Source organism: Symsagittifera roscoffensis, chromosome 9, assembly GCF_963678635.1.
Source record: "Symsagittifera roscoffensis chromosome 9, txSymRosc1.1, whole genome shotgun sequence".
Taxonomy (NCBI): Eukaryota; Metazoa; Xenacoelomorpha; order Acoela; family Convolutidae; genus Symsagittifera; species Symsagittifera roscoffensis.
In genome coordinates, this window is record NC_087070.1 from 43,308,264 (window position 1) to 43,329,776 (window position 21,513).

At 33.9% G+C, this 21,513-nt stretch overlaps 1 protein-coding gene across 4 annotated transcripts in view; it reads right to left on the reverse strand.

Moving 5' to 3' along the window:
- LOC134854905 (potassium voltage-gated channel subfamily C member 4-like) overlaps positions 1 to 21,513 on the reverse strand; it is a 529,156-nt gene that overhangs the window by 27,260 nt on the left and 480,383 nt on the right. For all 4 annotated transcript variants that reach the window (XM_063871293.1, XM_063871296.1, XM_063871295.1 and 1 more), the window contains exons 5-7: positions 11,872 to 12,050; positions 10,113 to 11,274; positions 9,578 to 9,860 (exon numbers count right to left, since the gene is read on the reverse strand). In XM_063871293.1, the coding sequence (XP_063727363.1) occupies positions 9,578 to 9,860; positions 10,113 to 11,274; positions 11,872 to 12,050 (1,624 nt within the window). The remainder of the gene's footprint in view (positions 1 to 9,577; positions 9,861 to 10,112; positions 11,275 to 11,871; positions 12,051 to 21,513) is intronic.

Consider the following 21,513-nt stretch of genomic DNA (forward strand, 5'->3'; position numbering starts at 1 on the left):
AAATTGCAACCCCAATTACTTTACGAAAAAAGATCACAGGTAAAATATCTTTTCAAATTTAACAGGCAACAAAACCTTTTGACTGATGAACAATTTCCGTCAAAAATGGCTAGTTAAGAATTCGATGTTTGTCTGAAGAAAAAACCCACCCCGAGCACAAATATTCTGTTACTTTTGTAGCGAAAGTCGGAACAACTACCGTACTGTTCCCCAACTTCGCATCTTTATGAGATGATTATAAACTTACCGTCTATTGACAAGTAACTTTAGAAATAATTGGAAAACCAGGTGAAACTTTTATTGGAACTCAATGCAATGGAATCGGGAAGAAAAATTACAGAAATTATCTAATAACTTGAAGAAATAACTCAGCGAATTGACATAACTGTATTTTTTACAGGATTTCTTTGTTATAGACAAAGCAGCATCGGGATATAATGATCAGGATGATACAAAGTTGCTGGAAAACAAAATGAAACGAAAAATAACAAAAAAAAACATAAGACAACCCCATCAAGAAGAAATAGAAAAACACAAAAAAAATTTCGCACCCATATTTCCAAAAAACTTTCGAAGTACGAAGCTAGTCAAAATTTTGAATACAGCTTATATGAATTTCAAATCAATCAAGAGAGGATTAATAACACTGCAAAATTTTAATTTCAGTTTGAAGAAAACACTTTAAAAATTTTGAAAATCAATGAAACGGCATACAAGTCAAACAAAAATTAATGTAAATTAACTGGTTATCAATTTACAAGGATGATTAAAGTTAGTATAATACTCAACCTATTTATCTCCAACTGCCTGAAACGCTTTTTGAAAATTTTCAATGCAGTAATAAAAATTTCGCGCGAGTAAAATCTCTACCGGATCAAAGCTCACAAAGTTACTTTTGGAACTACCATTTAAAAATAAACATCGGGTTACATGGACCTTTAGCCAGTTGGAAAGAGTTTAATCAAAATATAGTAGTCATGACACTAATCCAGATAATTGTCACAATTAAAATGACACAAACCATCAAGATTTAAATCAAGTTGCGTAGGGTATAGAGCGGTTAACCGGTTAATAAAGTTTTAACAAAGAAAATTTTTTTATAAGAATAAATCGATTTAACGACACAGTTAAAAAATTTTTAAAATAAGAAAATTTAAAATGAAGAAAAAAGAGGGGGCCTTCAACAGTGCCGAAGTGTAAAAGTTCCGAAAAAGAATTTAATGTTCAACAGTGCCAAAAATTGTCAAATTTTGGCACTGTTGAACAACTTTTCATTTTTGGCACTGTTGAACAAATTTTCATTTTCGGCACTGTTGAACAACTTTTCATTTTTGGCACTGTTGAACAAATTTTCATTTTCGGCACTGTTGAACAACTTTTCATTTTCGACACTGTTGAACAACTTTTCATTTTCGGCACTGTTGATCAACTTTTCATTTTCGGCACTGTTGTACTTTGGCACTGTTGTACTTCCCCAAAAAGGCAGTGTCATAAAATTCAACTCGTGCATCTTGTTTTTTTAAAACTCAGGTTACCAGCTGTAATCGAATTTTATTCTATCATTTTCAACGGATATTCTCCTTCTTAAACCAAGCAAAGAAATTTTAAAAATTTAATTGAAAAAAAAATTATTCAAATGATTTTTTGAGGTAAATCGTTTTTATTCCAACCCTGCTCCCTGCTCCAAACCAATCAGAGTTCACAATTTTAAAATTGAAAGTCCTATAACTACTTACTAAGAAAATTTAACAGGAAAAATTTGTACTTTATTTAAAATGAGAAGTTTCTTTTATAAAAATTTTACGCTTTATATTTTTTAGACAAAAAAAATCAACAAACACGTACATTTGACCGATGAACTACGAAAAAATGTTTTTAAAAAAGATAATACCACCAACTAATCTTTTCTTCGACTAAAAACGATGCTTGTCACACAAGAACGACGCCAATTTTTTCTTGCAAAAAATTATTGGACCAATTAAAATAAGAAAATTTATCTACCCTGATTATTTATACCAATAATCGAATAAATCGCTCGTTGAGCCAAAGGAGTGAGAAAGAGTCACGCATTGCTACTTAATTTGCCGAAATATTTTTAGCAAAATAACACTTTAGTCATGAATTTACAAAACAGCAGAATCCACATCAGCTAAATCAAAAATAACACCATTCAATCTTTTTAATGTAAACCTTAATTCAGTAATTGCCGATCGAAAATTTTCTTAAAATTTTTCACTTAATCTTTCAAAATGTTTTCATCACCTCTTTAGCAAGACTGCTCGTATCAAGGTGACGCCCTGAAGATGCCTATTGAGGGTGTAGCAACCTGCATGCGTACCTCTTCTTAGCATGCGCAATTTAAAAACTTACTCACTTTAATGAGGCAAGCATCAGTTTGAAAATTACTTGCAAATATATCAAACAAACTGAATTCCGATGGCGCTGATAGCCTCATGTCAAGCGGCAAGCTCTTAAATGTCTATGCAGCGGTGCTTGGTTTGAAAAAAAAATCAATTTTGTAAAATATGGAAATTTTTTTCATTTTTTTTTGAAAATCGTCCACCACACGCTATGCATATGTAACAAAGTATTAAACAGACCAACTAGCACGCCTCATTTCAATTTGGAGCGATTTATAAGACGTTTCAACTGTGCTACGCGGCTTATGTGTTAGTAGCACGAATCATTTCGCTCGTTAATTACCCTAAATTGGTGAAATTGAAACCACAAAACTTCCCAAAAAAAACGATAAAAAGTGTAATTTATTTTTATAATTTGAACTCAGAATAAGAATTTTTATCGCTTTGATATGAGAACTTTGCCATAATTTCTTAGTTAAGATACTAAAAGCCAACTTGTTTTTTTTTCAATCGCATTCTAACACACCATACAATTTATATGTGTTCTTTCTTTTTCTGAAATTTTTAAAAGTCAATAGCAATTTCACTCCTTGCCATGTAAACAATCCTACTTAATTTTTTTATTTGATGCACAAGAAATTATCAGCGCAACACTGATCCTAGTACCATTTGTTATATCACCATCAATAAAAAATTCACGATATGCTTTAATCACATTTAAATAAAAAACTAACTATTGTTTTGCTTAAAAATAAACTCTATCAAGCGTTTTTTTTTCACAACAACATCCTCAATTTTAAGGGACAGTTTAACGATGAAGATTTTTTTGCAAGTTATGTTCAAATTGTGTTTTGAATAAAAAATAATGATTCCAATTTGAATACACAAAACCAAGTCTCTCAACAACATCCTCAGCATATTTTGTCACAAAAAATGTGGTATTTTCAAAATCTTATTAAAATATGACACAAAAAAAATAGTAGAAAAATTAAATGCGATCCAACCACGGCGCAATTGTAACCACATTTCACAATTACTTTGATTCAAATTTATTGAAGGAAAAGAATAAAACATACTGGATTCGAAATCACCTCAGAATTTGAAAATGCAAAGAAGTTGTCAACTTTTTTTAAATTTTTGACACATACAAAAATAAGAAAAAAAAATATTCGACATACAAACAGAAAAAAAATCGTTTTATCAATACCTATGACAAAAAAAACTGAAATTAATAATTTTTAATGACATCGAACACGATACGAATCAAACAAAAAACTTTTCAAAAAATAGATCACAACCACCCTAGTCGATCAAGGGATGTTATCTTGCAAGATCTCGCAATATTCTTGCAAGATCTCGCAAGATTCTTGCAAGATCTTGCAAGATAGAGGTTATCTTGCAAAAATCTTGGAAAGTTCCTGCCAAATTTTGCAAGACAACCATCCCAAAATTCTGTCCTAAAACAATAAGAAACGACAGAAATTTGTATAATGATCAATACATGCTGATTTTAGAACGGAACTCAAACCTTTTACGAGTTAGCCTCAAATAAAAATGACAAAAATAGATTGACCAAAAATGATTGTCAAGCTATTTTTAATTTGAAAAAATGCTAGTCATATAATCTTGTAAAAAACCATGCGTACAGAAAACTGTAATAAAACACTAGGTTAAGCATTTTTATATATGAAATTTGAATGACAAAATATCTTGCAGATTTTTCAAATTTTTGTTAAATATTTAGTCTGAAACACAAAAAGCGGGAATTATCTAAGACAAGAAGCCCTATTGGTTGAAGAGAATAAATCTCTTAGATACTTGTATTTGAATAGTAGTTGTATGAGATAATATTTCATATTTCATGAGAGCTTTGGAAAATAATCTTAGAATTTTGTACTTGACTGTAAACGTTTAAGTCGAAAACGTTACTTACCGACACTTGTGGCCTGACTATTTTGATGAATTGAGGTATATCTTACAATAATTTAAAAGAAATGATAGCTGCGACTGAAATTTGAGAAAGGTTCCCTAAAATTTAGTTTTTCTTGTGGAATTGTATGTTAAGTTTTTTTGTGTGTATGAAATTAATTGATAAGGATTTTTGTTCCGACATTGAATACTCGGGCGCGTTTTAGTTTTTCTTGCACGCAAAATCGAAAACCATAAATATTCATCAGAATGGGTCGAAGGATATATCATTTGAAAGCCCTTTCTATCGTGATTTGAACGACATTAAAACAATTTGATTTTTTTTACAGTGTCGAGAAAAACTGTCGCAATTTTGGGAATCAAACACTTTTAAAATTCAAAAAATTTAAAAAATTTTTTCCATTTTCTTTTCGTTTTTCGTTTTTCTAGTCATTTTTCTTCAAAATTGTTTTCCAATTGACTTATTTTACTATGAATCTGAAATAAGCCAATTTTTTTATATTTTATTCAGATATTTTTATTATAACATGCAGAAAAAAACGACATTAATTTGAAAAAAGTTTTTTTTTCTAAGACTGTGGTCGGAATTTTCTGTGCTACTTGCACCGTAACCGGCTAGCTACCTTTGTCTTGCATGGCATGAATTTTTATGATAGAGAATTTTCTTGTAAGAAACTATATGATAAGCATTTTACTCGTATGAAATTTTATGCTAAGCATTTTTCTTGTACGGATGTAGATCTGGGAAGCGTAGCCAGAAATATCTTCGCCTTTCTTAAGAATTTTTTTCAACTTGGACAAATAAATTTCTCTTGAATGCAAAAATATCAAAAAATTATGGTGTAGACAAAACACATGATGAGTCTAGAGAAACTCAGATTTCAGCGCAGGATTTAAAAGCCGTGTACCCTTGAAAGGCAGCGGAGAACCACTCTCGTAGGACAGTTAATTATTGTAAGTAAAACCATTAAAAATATTATACTACCGCGCTACGGAAAATGAGTACAACTGTGAGACTGTTTTCAACAAATTAAAGTTTTTTTTTAAAAGAACAAGAACTGCTTTAAAAAAAACAAGAAATTAAAAATAAAAACACTGCTTGTATTAGAGCAAAACTTTGATTGTCCAGAATGATTTTAAGATTGGTGAAGTTTGCTTACAACAAAAATGGATGATATTTTCGAAAATATTTTGAAAATTTAAAAACATTTTTAAATTTTTTTTCAAAATCATCGCCCAACACGCTTTGTAAAGTACAAAATAATATTTTTTGCATATAGCAAGATAATAAATACACAAGCATGCCTCAATTAAAACTGGGACGATTTCAAAGATGGATAAATGTCCCCTTACGGGTTAATATCACGAAATATACAGCGCCTTAATTGTCCCAAACTGGCCAAACTGGCAACCTACATCATTTTACGAATAATATGAACAGCTGAATTTTGCTTTTTAACTTGGAGAAATAAAACCACCACGGAGAACAAATTTTCCGTCATTTTCTTTGAAATAGTCGGAACAATAAAATAAACGGTTACGAGAAAAATCACCTTTTTTATTGTCTCATTTTATAGGTTGACAATTTTTTTACTCCAAAATGAATACATAAATCGGGTTTCTCATGCACTCCCCTATAGATCCTTATTCATAGCTCTACTGGGAAATATCTATAACTTCTTATTTCCTGATTCATCTTTATACCTCTTCAACCGGCACTGAAATCTGATTCGAAAACACCGAATCAATTTCTACTCATCATCCGGATGCTTTCTCCACTCGTTCCTAATTTATTAGATGAGTAACCACAACTAACAATGTTTCCTGAGGGACTGTTAAATCAAAACAGGACTGTTCGAATTAGAGCAAAGCCCTGACTGTTCTGACTGCATTTTGAAGTAGATGGAGTAGTTGTAGTTTTTAGAAAAGAGGTAAAATTTTTAAAAAATGACAAACATAAAATGGAAATTTTTCAAAGTTTTTATTCTAAAAATCCCCCCTCAAACTATTTAAATACAAAATGATATATTTCGCTTATAGCGGACCAAATCACTCGCGCCACAACTCAGTTTGGCACGATTTCTAAGAAGTATTAAAACTCTGCTTACTCGTATTGAGCACAAAATATAACAAGACTGCTCGTATCAGGGCGAAGCCTTGAATGTTCCGACTGCCTTTCAAGGTTTATGGAGTAGTAATAACATTAAAAAATGAAATGTAATAAAACAATATGAATCTTTTTTTTCTAAATTTTAAATCAAAAAGTACAACAGGATAGGTTTCGCTCCTTGTAACAAATCGGCAAATAAGCTTCTTTCAACCAATTTGGAACAATTTCTAAGACGGGTTAACTTTCCGCTTACGCGTTAATAGCGCCAAATATATCGCGCGTTAATTGTCCCAAATTGGCCAAAATGGCAATCTTTAAACCCCCGTAACTTTACAAAAAACGATCACAGGTGAAATACGGTTTCAAATTTGAGCTCAGGACAACAATACCTTTTGAATGAAATACAAAAACTACGTCAAAAAGGGCTAGTTAAAAAGTCGAAAAAGTCGAGAAAGAAACTCCACCTAGAGCACAAATATTCCGTTACTTTCGTATCGAAAGTCGGAACAATAAAAATTTATTATGTATATTTTGTAAGTATAATAGATTATGTAAATATAAGTTGACAGAGTTCTCGGGTTGGTTTTTTTCTCCATACAAAATTCAACTTTTTACCTATCAATTTTTGTCAGAAGTTTTAAAAGTTCATTCGAAAGGTATTTATGTCCTGCGCTCAATTTAAAAAAATGTCACTTGTGAACATTGGTTGTGAACAAATGGGGGTTTTAACATGGCCATTTCGGCCATTTTGTGACAATTAACTTTAAATGTCGAAAAATGACCGAATTAACTATTTTTAAACCCCCATATTTTCACATAAATTGCTGGTTAAAAGTGGAAATTTGTCTAGAGAAAAAAAAACACAATTTTTTGGTCTTTTTCTCTAAAAATCTTCAGAACAACAAGACTGCTTGTATATGAAGGCAAATTTTTTGAATGTTGCGATTGCATTTTAAGGTCAATTTAAAAGTTTTTTTGGGTGAAAAATTGACGAAATAAAAAAAAGAAAAATTTCTTTTTTATTTTCAAATACACGCTATTTGAAAGCTAGAAAGGGGGATGTATTTGACATCTTGTATACAATTAAACCGACTAAATGACTTGCCTCAATTTTTTTGGACCGTATTAATCCACCGCTTACGCGTGTTTTAAGAACACAATATATCGCGCGTCAATTACTCCAAATTGACCACATAAGCAATTTTCAAATTCGCATAATTTTTGGGCTCACATGTAAAACACCATTTTAAATTTGAGCTCACAAAACCAAAACTTTTCAAATGGTATAAAAAAATTGCCAAAAATGTTCAGTTTAAAAGTCGAAAATTGACTGAATAAAAAAGACCGACCCCACGCATAAATATTCCGCACTTTCTTCGAAAAAAACTGTTATCAACCGCGAAGATTTCATAATTGATTTCTTGATTTCTCTTGGCATGACAATTTTTTATTAAATAGAAAAAGTGTATGATAAAAATTATACAGTGAATCATAGTTTGACATCTAAAATTTCAAAAATATTTCATAAACCAAATTGTGTGCTATTTGAAGCTTTGAAAAATAGATTTCCAAATTAACTCCGCTCCGAAATATTTAAAATAACACAGTTGGTAAGGCATGATTTGTATCTTTTATGAATTACCACACTCTTTGTCTTTGCACCACATTATTGAAAAGAAATTCACCATCAGGGCAGCCTACATATTTATAAGGCCCAGTCATCTATAATTTTTCTTGAATTAGAATAGACTATTTTTAACCTACGCTTTATTTCACATCGAACCACTTTATTAATTCGAAAGTAAATCTACGACCACTAGAACTTTTTTCCACTTTTTTTACAACTTATTAATTATTGATAGAAATTGAAAAAATAAAAATTTAAAGAAAAAAAAAAGAAATTTTGAAAGCACAGCAATTAACACTCAATTAACGCCTTTCTCCCACATGTATGGTCTCAGATGTATGGCCTTCAGATTACAGATAAGAAAAATTTGAGAATGATTTCCAATCCGGTCGTCTCTGCAACTGAGCTTATATACGTGCATAATTTTCCAAAAACTTGCTTCATGTAAGCGAATTTTCAAAAAAATCAACAAAAAAATCAACAGTAAAAAAGTTGAGATAAGTTCGAATGCTCACCGATGAAGTAACTTCTGATGACAGTACTCGTGGCACTTCGTCTGTTTGTAACGCTATCTATATTACGATGTGTTTCTAGGTTCCTGATGTGTTTTTTTTATACCACGAATTGATATTACGCTATCTATATTACGATGTGTTTCTAGGTTCCTGATGTGTTTTTTTTATACCACGAATTGATATTACGCTATCTATATTACGATGTGTTTCTAGGTTCCTGATGTGTTTTTTTTATACCACGAATTGATATTACGCTATCTATATTACGATGTGTTTCTAGGTTCCTGATGTGTTTTTTTTATACCACGAATTGATATTACGCTATCTATATTACGATGTGTTTCTAGGTTCCTGATGTGTTTTTTTATACCACGAATTGATATTACGCTATCTATATTACGATGTGTTTCTAGGTTCCTGATGTGTTTTTTTTATACCACGAATTGATATTACGCTATCTATATTACGATGTGTTTCTAGGTTCCTGATGTGTTTTTTTTATACCACGAATTGATATTACGCTATCTATATTACGATGTGTTTCTAGGTTCCTGATGTGTTTTTTTTATACCACGAATTGATATTACGCTATCTATATTACGATGTGTTTCTAGGTTCCTGATGTGTTTTTTTTTATACCACGAATTGATATTACGCTATCTATATTACGATGTGTTTCTAGGCTCCTGATGTGTTTTTTTATACCACGAATTGATTATCTATTTTGCCTAAAAGTTTGATATTGTTTTTCAATGTTTTTCTTCGGCGAAATAGACGAATTAGTTTTTCTCGGAAAATAATCGGACCATGGTTTTTGATTTAGAGAGTTGAAATTGTTCAATTTGCAATTATTGTTGCGTCCATTTGAAAAGTGAGAAGGTTCCTAGTATTCAAGTGTATTTTAATTTGATATTGGTAGAAAAATGTCATAATTTTTTGTTTCTTATTATTCCTTTTAGAATCAGATTTTGGTTATATATTTCTGCAAGAATTTTCAGAGGGTTCCTTTCTCCTAAGCTCAATTTCAATCTGTCACCTGTTTCCGTGGTATGAAGTCGGCTTGTTCTCCTTCAAGATTCCCGGGTGTTGTCGGGGAGTCCGACTGTCGTACTCGTTTCTTGTCGGCTTACCTCTCGTGTCGTAACCTTCCTCCTGTGTCTGTCGTAGTGTATCCATATCGTCCGAGCAGTTGTCGTCGTCGGAGAATGTGGTGATAAAGATAGAGTCTGCTAATGGCGTTTTCTCTTTTTTCGACCCATTCGGGGGCTTCTGTTTTGGCTTCCGAGGTCTATTAGACCGTCTTCTAGTTCCTCGGAATGCTGAAACAAAGTTCCAAACTGACTTCAATATTCTTTCAAAACACTTCAAGTTAAGCAGGCGCCTATCAATTTGAAAACATGTCCTCTTGCAGCTTCTCACTTCTTATTCAGTTTCCAAATATATGAAATTTATTCGGTTTCCAAATATATCTTAGTTTGAGCCTCTTACAATTGTCAAGTGTAACGTTATAGAAAAGAAATATCAGAGTTGTTAAAGCAAGGAAGCACTGTGGTACATAAATGAAAACTAACATTCGACAGATATGCTCGTGTTAATCCTCGATTCGGGAGACATCGGCTCGAAGTCGCTCCGAGTTGGCGACTCACATCGTCTCGCTTCTCGGCTCGTTTTATATCTCGTTTGGGGCTCCCAATCCGAGTCCTCTCGATCTCCAACTGTCGACTCGTCATTCGGTCTCGTAGCACCTGACATCACGAGCATGTTCGGTTCGTCGTGCTTTGAATACTTTAAAGCCTCTGCAGCGCCTGCGAGTTTGTCAATTCTTCTTTTCTTGGGTAATTTTAGCCTGGCTTGAGCGTGATTGTAATATAATGTGAAATTATTTACAATAACAGGAACCGGCAAAGAGATAGTTAGTACTCCACAAATTGCGCAGAGAGCTCCGACTATTCGGCCATACATTGTCTGGGGAAGTTGGTCTCCGTAACCTATTGTTGTCATGGTTATTATGGCCCACCAAAACCCGGCTGGTATACTGTCAAACTGTTCTATGGCTCCATCATTATCGGGGTCAAGAGATTCCGCATAATGAAGTAAACTTGAAAAAATAACTACTCCCAGAACTAGGAAAACGATCAGTAAAATCAACTCTTTAGCGCTTGCACGTAAAGTATGAACTAAGACTTTCAGTCCAATTACGTGGCGACATAGTTTGAAAACTCGGAATATCCTGAGGATTTTGATGATTTCCCACATTGAAACTACTAAATCAGTTTTGTCTGCAAGAATCTGCACGTAAAATGGCACAATTGCTAAAAGGTCAATTAGGTTCAGCATCGTCTTAAAAAATACAACTCGGTTTGGGCAAAAAATGAGCCGCACTATAAATTCGATCGTGAACCAAATTGAGCAGACGTAGTCCAGAATGGTCAAGTATCGTTTGGGAACTGTTTCTTTTTTGGGCTTCCCACCCATCGGAGGGGGTCCCAAGTCGGGGTAATAGAAGGGGTCTTGGTAAGGATTTGGTAGAGGGGGGTGATTGAGTGGTAAGATTGCACTCTGAAGGCTAGTGGTGTTAATGACAGGATTGGAAGGGGTAGTTGTTGTTGTTGTTGTCGTTGATGATGATAAGGGGGGTTGGGGAGTTACTTCGACCCTCCCCCAGTGGTGAGTTTCGAGACAAAATCCGATGATTGAGACAACAATAAACGTCATAGAGACGAGAGTGATAATCTGAAACATGCATTTTTCAAGCTCACTTTCTCTGCATTGCAGTTATAACGGGGGGGGGGGCGGATTGGGGTTCGGCGGATTTTTTAAAAATTGTTCAAAATTTTGTCGAAATTTTTTAGGTCGACCAAATTAGTTTTCGGAGCTCTCCCAAATCCCTAAAAGTACCCTGTTTTGGCCAATTTTTTGAGCCGCAGGCAAAATTTTCGAAAAAAAACGGCTAAAAAAGGCTTTTTTTAGGCAATTTTTTTTTAATTTTGAGCAAAAATTCGCGTTATTTGGCGCGCACCTACCCCTCAAAATTTGTAAATATTGGCGCCGAAGATGCCTTTAGAAAATTTAAGGGCCGGTCAGCAGGGGGTCTAGTTCCTGGGGAAGGGAGGCGTCCGCCCTCTCCCCTAAATCCGCTTGTCGTTGTAAATAACGAGTGCTTTTACAACGTTACCTATGAAGACGAAATAAGTTTGGAATAGCCTAATTAGTCCGAATGCCAATTTTTTTTATGATCGGACGTAGTGAGCCAAAGTTGAAAACTAAAAATTTGCAGGGGATGGGGGATTGTTGTTGCGGGGGGGGGGTGTGAATACTCCCAAAACGAACATTGGCGCAGCATGATGAGTAGGGGTCGTCTATGAGTCGCCAAACTTTGGGTTTGATTCTCTCCCACTTCGTTTTGGTCCTCCTTCTACTACTCTCACTCATTCCAAATTTGGCAGCTGTCGTCGACAGTTCAAGGTCACCCTCCTCGTCCTCTGTCGTGTTCACACTGCTCGGCCCATCTGCCAATCAAAACAATCAGCCGCATTGACAGTTGAAAAAAGTTGGGACAGGCAAAAATAATTAAAAAGAGCAAATTACCTATTTCAACAGAATTTTGCATACAAAAGATAGTTTGTCAGACAGAATTGATATCTCAAACTCAATAATTCGTCGAAATTAAGAAAAAAATGATCTCTTTAACTACAACCCCCCCCCCCCCCCCCCCCCCTCCCCTATGACACCTATTAATGAGTCTCCCCTAAAAACAAATTGATTTACCGGCTAGTGTTTGTGAACTTTATGCCTGGTAACGAATCTCCCCCTCCCCTTTTGTAAGAGGCGGGTAATAGTTCAGGTCAAAGAGCTCCACCGAATGTTTGCGGTGCAAAGCTAGATCAATCTACTTCGGCTTAGCTTCCTGTTTTTTTAGAAAATTATTCCATGAAGAATTGCCCTTTTAAAGATTATGTTAATGTTACCAGTTTGTCACCTGCAAAGCTCTGTCACTTGCGTCAAACTGTCACTTCGCAAGGCAAGCCTTACCAAATCAAAGCAGACTATTTTAGAGATTACTTGAGCTAAGGTGCTCTTAAACTGACTCCGTAGATAACAGATAGAAAGTTTTATGCAATAAAATTTAACCATTCTGGAAAATCAAAGAAGAATATATAAAGCAAAAGGATTATTGCGGAAGTGATTGTTATAACTATTTTTTTTGTGGTTTAATCAATATCAGTGCCAGATCTTATTACAAATAGCCATGGAGCGGAAAAATTAGTTTTCTTTTTTCCCCTTTTTCTATAACTTTTTCGCTAATTAATAAGTAATAAAAAGAATAAGCAAAACTTATAAATGCCGTAACTTTGCCTTGGAAAACAGCAAAAAGTTTTCCAGAGGGACCATGAATTGGAATTTGTGACAAAAAATTTGCCCAATTCCTTAATACACGGGCAATATTTTATAGGCGGGAAAATTTTTTGGTATTCTGAAGCAAAACTGCGGAACTGTCAGAAAGTACTCATAAAAAACGTGGAAAAGTGTTGTATTATTCGTTTATAAGACGAAAGGTGAAAGTTTCTGCAATTAATTTTTTTTTAATTTTGCCGACAAAAAAAGTATTAAAGCAATTTCTTACTACCAAAAATTTACTTTTTCACCCGCTACCTGATAATTACTTTACTTGTCGTACATTTAGCCAGGAGTGGATTTGGGATTTTCTCGATGAGCGGATTTTTCAACATTTTTCGATAATTTTCTTAGGTCAACCAAATTGACTTTCCGAGCTCTCCCAAAACACTATAAAGACCTTTTTTAACCTAAAAAAGTCGCGTCGTAAACAAATTGATGAAAAATGCCGTTAGCGCCTTTAGAAAAAACTTTGAGTTAGTCGACCTAAAATGGATATCATAAAATAAAACCAAAGGGCGGACCTTTTGGTTGGTGATGGGGTCGAATCCCTGAGGGATTCGACCCTTTCAAAAAAAAATCAAAGATCTTTCAGTCACCAAATATTTGAAAGTTTCGTTCGAATGGCGAACAAAGTGATCGTTTTAGGGGTTCTCAAACGATCCTATTACATTGCTTACCGTCACTGAAGTTTTAGTTTTTGCATGGTTTCCAAATATCGGGTTGCAATCTTTTCATTGAAGCAATTTGGTTTAGTTATCAATCTGTGATTTATGTTTTGATATGGTTTTTTAACCTCAATGATGTTTGTTAAAAAGTATAAAAAAATTCTTTTGGCTGAAACTTCTTTCAGATGTAACATTAAAATTATATCTATTTCCAACTTAGCTATCAATTTTTGGTACTGGAGGTCAAATATTCAGTGCGCAATCTACTTACAGCTTTGTTAACCATATGATCCACCCTGTAAATCAAATGTAAAAACAAATCTGATTTCAAAAAACAATTTAACATGATCTTTTCTAATTTTCTTGTAACATAATCACTTCATCAAAAAACTAGCATTTTTTATCCATTTGGAAAAAGACATTTGAAAATACTCAAGTTTTAGCAGCCTCCAAATCCAAATCTTGACACTATCTCTGAACAAATGTTTTAAAAAATACAAAGCAGGCACAAGATACTGCCTGGTCAGTTTTTTGTAATCGAAATCTTTGAACTCACCCAAATTTGTTAGTTCTTTCAAACTATTTGCTATTCTGTTTTTGTCACCATCTTGTTCATCTTAAGCCCATTTGGAAAGAAATTTTGAGCGGCTTAAGCAATTTTTGCAAAGTGACCAAATGCTGTTCTTCTTTCTCCTGATTATGTTACGACAGTTTTTCCCCGCAATTCGAACGATACTGAAATCCTGGGCGAACAATAAAAATATTTTTTTAACTGTGATTGTTTTTTATAATCTTAATTATAGGCTTTAAAAATTGTCATATCAGGCAATTTTGGATAAATAATGAGTGTAATTTTTAAAGCTTATTGCAACCGGCAAGCTAAACCGACTCACAAATGATTCCAAATTAAACTGAGGCAAACTGATAGTTTCAGTTAAACTTATCAGGATGAGCAATATATCGTTTTATGCTTAAAAAGGCATGTGTACGGAAGATTTACCAGAAAAAAATTTGAAAAAAAAAATCAAAATGCTTCGTGTTGTAAACTTTCTCTTTTTTATTTGCAAACCTTTTCATATATCTGGAAAAGCAGTCAGGCATATCAGTTTTTGTCATGTTACGGCTATTCTTGTTTAAATTGATGCAAAGCACGCAAGTAGTAGATGTTGAGGCTAAAGTGGGGGGGGGGGGCATGGCAGACCCTATGTATTAAGATACGCTATAGACTTCGGGTCTGCCATGCTATGTATTAAGATTGGGTATAGAGTGTACAATATATTAAGATAGGGAATACCGATGGTAAGGTTTTATGGTTTGTGTGATGGTAAGATAATGGTAAGAAAATCGTAATTTTTTTAGTTTTTGTGTGGAAATGTCTAGTTTTTTCGCAAAAATGTTGGCGCGTGTTAACTAATTTGTGAATATCGAAGGTTAATTACGTGTAGGTTGTGTAATGAAGGACTTTTGATTAGATTTTTGATACATGGTAAGTCAATGGTAAGAGTTTTTGGGTAAATTTTTATGAAAAAATTTTCAAAAAAACTTCAAAAAACGATAAGGTTAGATATTATTTGACCTAATTTATTAACTAATCTTACTTGCTATCTAATTGAACGATAATTTTACTTTCTATCTAATTGAAACAATGCTGAAACCTACAGAGACTTCGAAAAAAGTCAAGTTTTTTGAGAAAAAAGTTTAAATTACAAAGAAAGTATATAAATCACTTCATTGTATATTAAGTTTACCGCAATAATTTACATTTTATTATCATGAAACCATTATAATATGACATCTTATATAATTTAATACATCAGAAGAGTTCTTATAAGTCCAATGGTTTTGTATGAATTCCATCATCTTGCACTTGTCTTTTAGGATAAAAATAACTTAGTCCTTTCTTTGTCTGTTCATATGCAGCAACCATATGATTTATAGTTCCGAATCCTCTATTAGTAGATGTAAGATTAATTGCTTCATCAAGCACTCTCCTGTATTTTGACATGGGACCGTCTCCAGAATCTTCTAGAACCCGCTTATTCAAGCCTTTGCTGCTAAATTTGAATTTGTTTGACTTGTTGTCATAGCAGCAATATGTCTTACTACATAAACAGAGCATTTCTGTGCATCTAAATTCTTCTTTGAAAAGTCCCGGCTCCCGCTTATCATGTTTTTTATGGATACTACAACACGTTCGAGGAAAAAAATTAGATTTTGCATCCGCCTTGAAGGAATCTCTGCAATCACTCTCCCTCATTTTTTCCCAAGCAGCTCTCTTATCTGGTTGGATGCAATCGTACAAATTTTCTTCTGCAAGTGCCAAGTAAAGTGAGTCTGTATCCATCTCCAACTCTTCAAATTTATTTACATCACAGAACTTGTCAAAGAAGTTGTAGTAGAGTTCCAACATTCTCAGCTTTGCATACTGAAGTATGAAAAAACCAACGATGATGGGTTCTCTGGTTCAATGGTTGATTTCAACAACTCCACTTCATACAAGTTTTTTTTCAACTGTATTCAATCTTTTGAACAATGGTTCATTGATTGCCTTATGAGTTTTTTCATCGTTCAGATACTTCGTGATTGTATGCCTGGATCTATCCATGATCTGATATCCATAGGAGGAATTGCCCAAGAGCTTCATTGTTTCTGCTACAACTCCTGATAGAGGGTTTTCATCTCCTTCTCTTCTAGCATCAACCACTGACTGAACGAAATTATTAAAGCATTTCCGAGGAGAATATTCAACAAAACGATAAATTTTGGTGCATTGCAAGCCAAGTTCTAAATAAAAGTTGAAGAGAGGAGTTATAACTGTTCCATTTTCTAGCTTGAAGCTAGATATAAGCATTCTCTGTGGATGTTTCAACATTTCATTTTCAATAGCATAATTCTTCATATAGTCACCAATATTGTTTCTTCCAACCTCAGTGTTTTTGAAAATTGGAGGAAAATTCGCAAATTTCGATTTCAGTTCATCTGGAACAACTAAGTCACACTGAACGTAACCAGAAAGAGATCCATCTTTTATCTTTGCTAGAAGAGAGTCTGTAGAAAGGGGTCTTTTGTAGGGAAAGTGGGTTCGAACATGATTTTTGATCTTGTCATTGGTTTTGAAATTTTGCCACCACTCACACTCCCACATTTCTTCAACTTTGTATCCTTTCTCTTGATTGTATTCTCGTCTCATCTCATCCATCTCTCTCTTCTTATTTCCTCGCTCGATATCCTGTTCTGTTAAGGAGGGACGAGTTTCTTGACAAGAACAAAAGTGATAGTAGCATCCCATTGCCTCGAATACTGTTTTACAGTGATCACAATAACCGTCCACATTAAAACAGTCAATTTTCTTCTGTTTTCCAGATGTAAAAAAGCTCTCAATTTTACATTCTGGTCTTGATTTTTGATAGAAAGACCTGACCATATTCTCAAAATTGCGAGTTCGATTATGTCTAGCCTTGAATTTCTGCATATCAGTGTCAAACTCCCATCTCGTATACAGTCCTGTTGGCATATCTTGACACATTGAATAGGGGTAAAGCTGGCTCGCATCAATTCCAACGATTGACTTACAAATATTTGATGAATCTCTGATAAAGGTTTCGTCTACAACAGCTTTTCGAGTGAACACAATCGAAGGCCCACCGGTCATGTCTTCTCGTATTTTTTCACACAAATCTTTATCACTTTCGCAAAATGGATAAAACTTGTAATTTGTAGATCTGTGTGGACATATGTTTGCTAGATTTGGAAGTGTACATCCAAGTTTCAACATGTCTATCCCTTTGTTATGATAAAACTGAATCATTTTTTGCATTGCTTCCAGGGTTGGAACTACATCTTTGTTGTTGTACCACTGCAAAAAGTCTTTGAACACAGTCATTCCGTTTTTCTGCCAAGTTTGTTGTAAGTAACTGTAATTATCTAGACCAGATGGGGGTACAGTCTTGATTTGAAGCTTTTTCAGTGCTTGCTGTTCATCAAGTCCACTCTTCCTCAGTTTTTCATAATCAGTAAAGTCTTTGTCTAGAGGATTGTTGTTTCTAAGTTTACTGAAAAATGCTTCATATGGGGGCAGTCCTGGATAATCAAGTTTGTCAGGGTTGTCAAACCACTCATAAGGAAAGAATCCTTTTGTTTCACTAGCTTTATAAGCTTTGAGAAATGAGTCCAGAGTTGCTGCTCCACCCAGAAATTTCATAATGTCAAGAAATTGTACATCTCCAAACTTGAAAAATATAAAATCATTTGCTTTTTTGATAACGGATGTTTCTTGCTCTTTATCGCGAATCAAATAAGGGATTAAGTAGGACTTGATCAAATTTAAGTCATATCTACCACTGTTAAATCCAAAAACAGGTAAAGTATTTATATATCTCTCCAGATGTTGTTTCAAATCGATGAATTGATTTTTCTGAATTCGCAAGAATTGTGTTGACATATCTGCTTCTTCCGAATCTTCAATGCATTCGTCTTCGTACTCGAACTTATTACCTGAAAAATTTTTACCTCGTTCATTCAGTTGATCAAAGATCTTTTTCATCCTTTCATTGACAGCTCTTTCAATATCTTGAAATTTTGTTCTCATCTCCAACTTACTTTTTTCAGCTAACAGTTCGAGGTTGGATACAAAATCAATTATCAAGTTCTGTGGATCCTTGTTGTACAAAAAAATAGGTTCATCAATCAGATTTGATGATATAGAGACTGAAATGGGCACATGTTTTCCAATCCAGGTACTAGTCTGCGTCTCTTTTAGTTCCTCTGTAGGAAGACAAATCGATTCAAAATCGAAAATTGCTAGGTTATTAAAAAGTTTGTTATCTTCAGAAACTGGAAGATTGAATCCTTCTAGCTTTTCAAACAAGGTTTCGCGAAGTTCATACACGTTCTTGGGTAAATATGTCTCACTCGGTCCTTATATCTCAGGAGATGCTGATTGAAGTGGTCTCATTTGTGGAAAACAGTGTCACAACTAGGGCATCGAAAGCACTTGAAGAAACTATCTATATCATTTGTATGAATGATATGATTGTTAAATCTCAGTAGCTTAACTGTTTTATCGATTCTTCCAATACTTCTTCGAGCTAGTTCTCCTACATATTCTCCTTCTTGGATATCGAAATCGTATATAAAGATGTTCCTTTGAACAATTTCCTCGACAATAGGCAAATCTTCTACAGAAACTCCACGAAAACTTTTAGGATCATAACCAGATTTTGATATAAAATCTGTAAAGTATCTAGAAGTGTGAGAGTCGAGATCATTATGTCCGTTCATGTACATAGCCAATGCGCGGAAAAGACACAAATGATCTTTGTAAGGTTCCTTGTCTTTGTTAGATAAAAGACAATTCACTTGCGTATGTCGTAATAAAGGTTCGGGTAAGACAGAGTCCGGACATCCCATGGGGATGTTTTTCAGCAAAGCAGCAAAAATTGTAACATTAGTAATCAACTTGAATCTCCATTTTGTGTTTTGGCGTTCTTGGGTACATTGCTCCACAATATCAAATTTTTCTACTTTTCCTTGGAATTTAGAAAGTAAGTGGGATTTTTCAAACAGAGTATTGTTTTCATGAGCGTAGAAATATCGATATTCACCAGTCTCAATATTTCGAAGAACAAAACCCAGAGCAATATTGATTTTTGCGGCAGAGTCGAGCTTGTTGAAGACTTCTTCAAGTTTCTCGTTGATAACTTTAGTATCTAACTTGGACATTTGGAAGTTAAATACCTTACTTCTCCCATTTTCCAACTCCGTATCCACTAGAAAATGTTGACATGCACCAAGTTCCTCCTTCAATTTTTCACCATCTTCCCCCTCATCCTCCACAATCTTGTCCAAGTTGGCTACCGTATCACTTGGCTTCCGTTGTTTCGCTCCATGTTCCTTTCTCCGATGTTGCTGGAGAGAGTAGTAACTCGGGAACTCTTGCTCACAAGAAGAACACACCGTTGATTGCTTGGAACTTGCTGGAGCATGTTTCTTAGCAACATGATAGTTCATCTCGTACTTGTTCTTTGTATAAAAATGACATTTGGAACACTTATGTTCCTCCTGCTTTTCACATCTTTTTCGATGTCGAGCTGCGTTTTGACGAATATACATAATTCCACAGTCTCCACACTTTACTTTCTCGTTTCGGTTAAGGGTAGGCATTATCTAAAAAAATTGGGACTTTAGAAATGTTCCAAAATTAAAAACTTAAAGTACCAATTGAATGAAAATACTTACTTTTCGTGAAGTAACGAAATGTAAAATTTGAAGTAAAATTCAATTGAATGTTTCTGATTGGCAAACAAAATGAATGATTTAACCCAATAAAATAAGTGTATTTATACTAACAGTGACGCCTACGCAATTATCCTTTTATGGTAATGACATCATTCTTTGAATAGAAACGATGTCACCGCCTACGCAATTTTCCTTTTATGGTAATGACGTCATCACCACATTATTCCTTAGAAAATTCTAGAATTTTCGGAAAATTCTAGAATTTTCCAGAAAAATTTTCAACCAATCAGAACTAAGCAGTTTCTAGTCATAACTTTGGATCCAAAATATTCATTTTTGAAGAATGTCAATCAAAAAGCATTTGAACTTTCTCGAATTACTCTACAAGAAAAAAGAAAAGTTTCCGTGTGATTTCCTTATTGATGAAATAGATGTAAATTCTTACTTTTTTCACAATTTTTTGGACGTTTATATTGTCCAAAATAGAGTTATTCGACTAAGTAAAGGTCTCTTTAGGGAAACTTACTCAATCAAAGAGTTTATTTTTGATTCTTATATTGCGTATCAAAGCTATAAACTTACAGCTGGGTTACACTTGACTAGAAAAGAAATTTTATTTATTTTAGAAAATTTGAAGTTGATAAAAAATCGTACGCTAATATTTCAAAGACTCTTTTTATTCCATATCCAACTCCCAAATTTTTTAAAACTCCCCAGCAAAGTTCTTTATTCCTCCATTTTTTTAAGGACTTTCAAAGTTCAAAATCTTGCATGATCAGGTTTGGTATCAGATTTCCAGAGATTTGCTTTGAAAAATTCATCAACTTTGAGTTATCATCTCAAATCTACATCAAAATTAAAGAACTTGAATATCTGCTGAAAAATCAGCAATTTCTCATCGATTATATACAAAAAATTCAGCTAACTTGATGAGAAGACTAGCAGAGATGCTACTTTTATTAATTTTTCTTCTTTTGTTACTTATATCGGCAATATTTCTCATTTTTACAGCAAACAACTTTTGGTCATTTAATTTTGCGATTGCTTTTGTGTATATTTTTACTTATTTGGAAGACTTAAGTCCTTTGGAAGGTTCCTCTGATTGGATACGACAACTTGAACAAAAATGAACATTTTTGTGATTGGAAACGACAATGTGTAACTTTGTTTCCAATTGGACACGAGTTTTTTATAAGAATTCCATAAAAGGAAACTAAAATCTGATTGGACACGACTACAATCCAAATAAGGAAAATTCATTCTGATTGGTTAAACCCACACATTCCAGTTGAAGGTACCCCTCTCTCTTAACTAAAAATCATTTTATTTTCAACTTAACTACCGTCAACTACCTCCTCTCTCAGCTCTAAATACAATAATTTCAACATAACTACCGGCAACTTTCTCCCTCTCAACTGTAAATCTTGTTTTCAATCATTTACTCAACTCATTGCTCAAAATGATCTTCTCAGTACAAAACAACAACCTTATGTTCTCGGTGGAATTTTTGGCTGATTTAGTACAAATCCAAGTGCGAGAAACAGTTTGTGGAGTTTTTCTGGCACGAATGGACATCCCAATCCAAGTCTGGCATATGGTGGAGGTGATGCGCAGGGATTTCAACGAACATCATATAACGCAAGTACCTCCTACAGAGAATCAACTTGGAGAA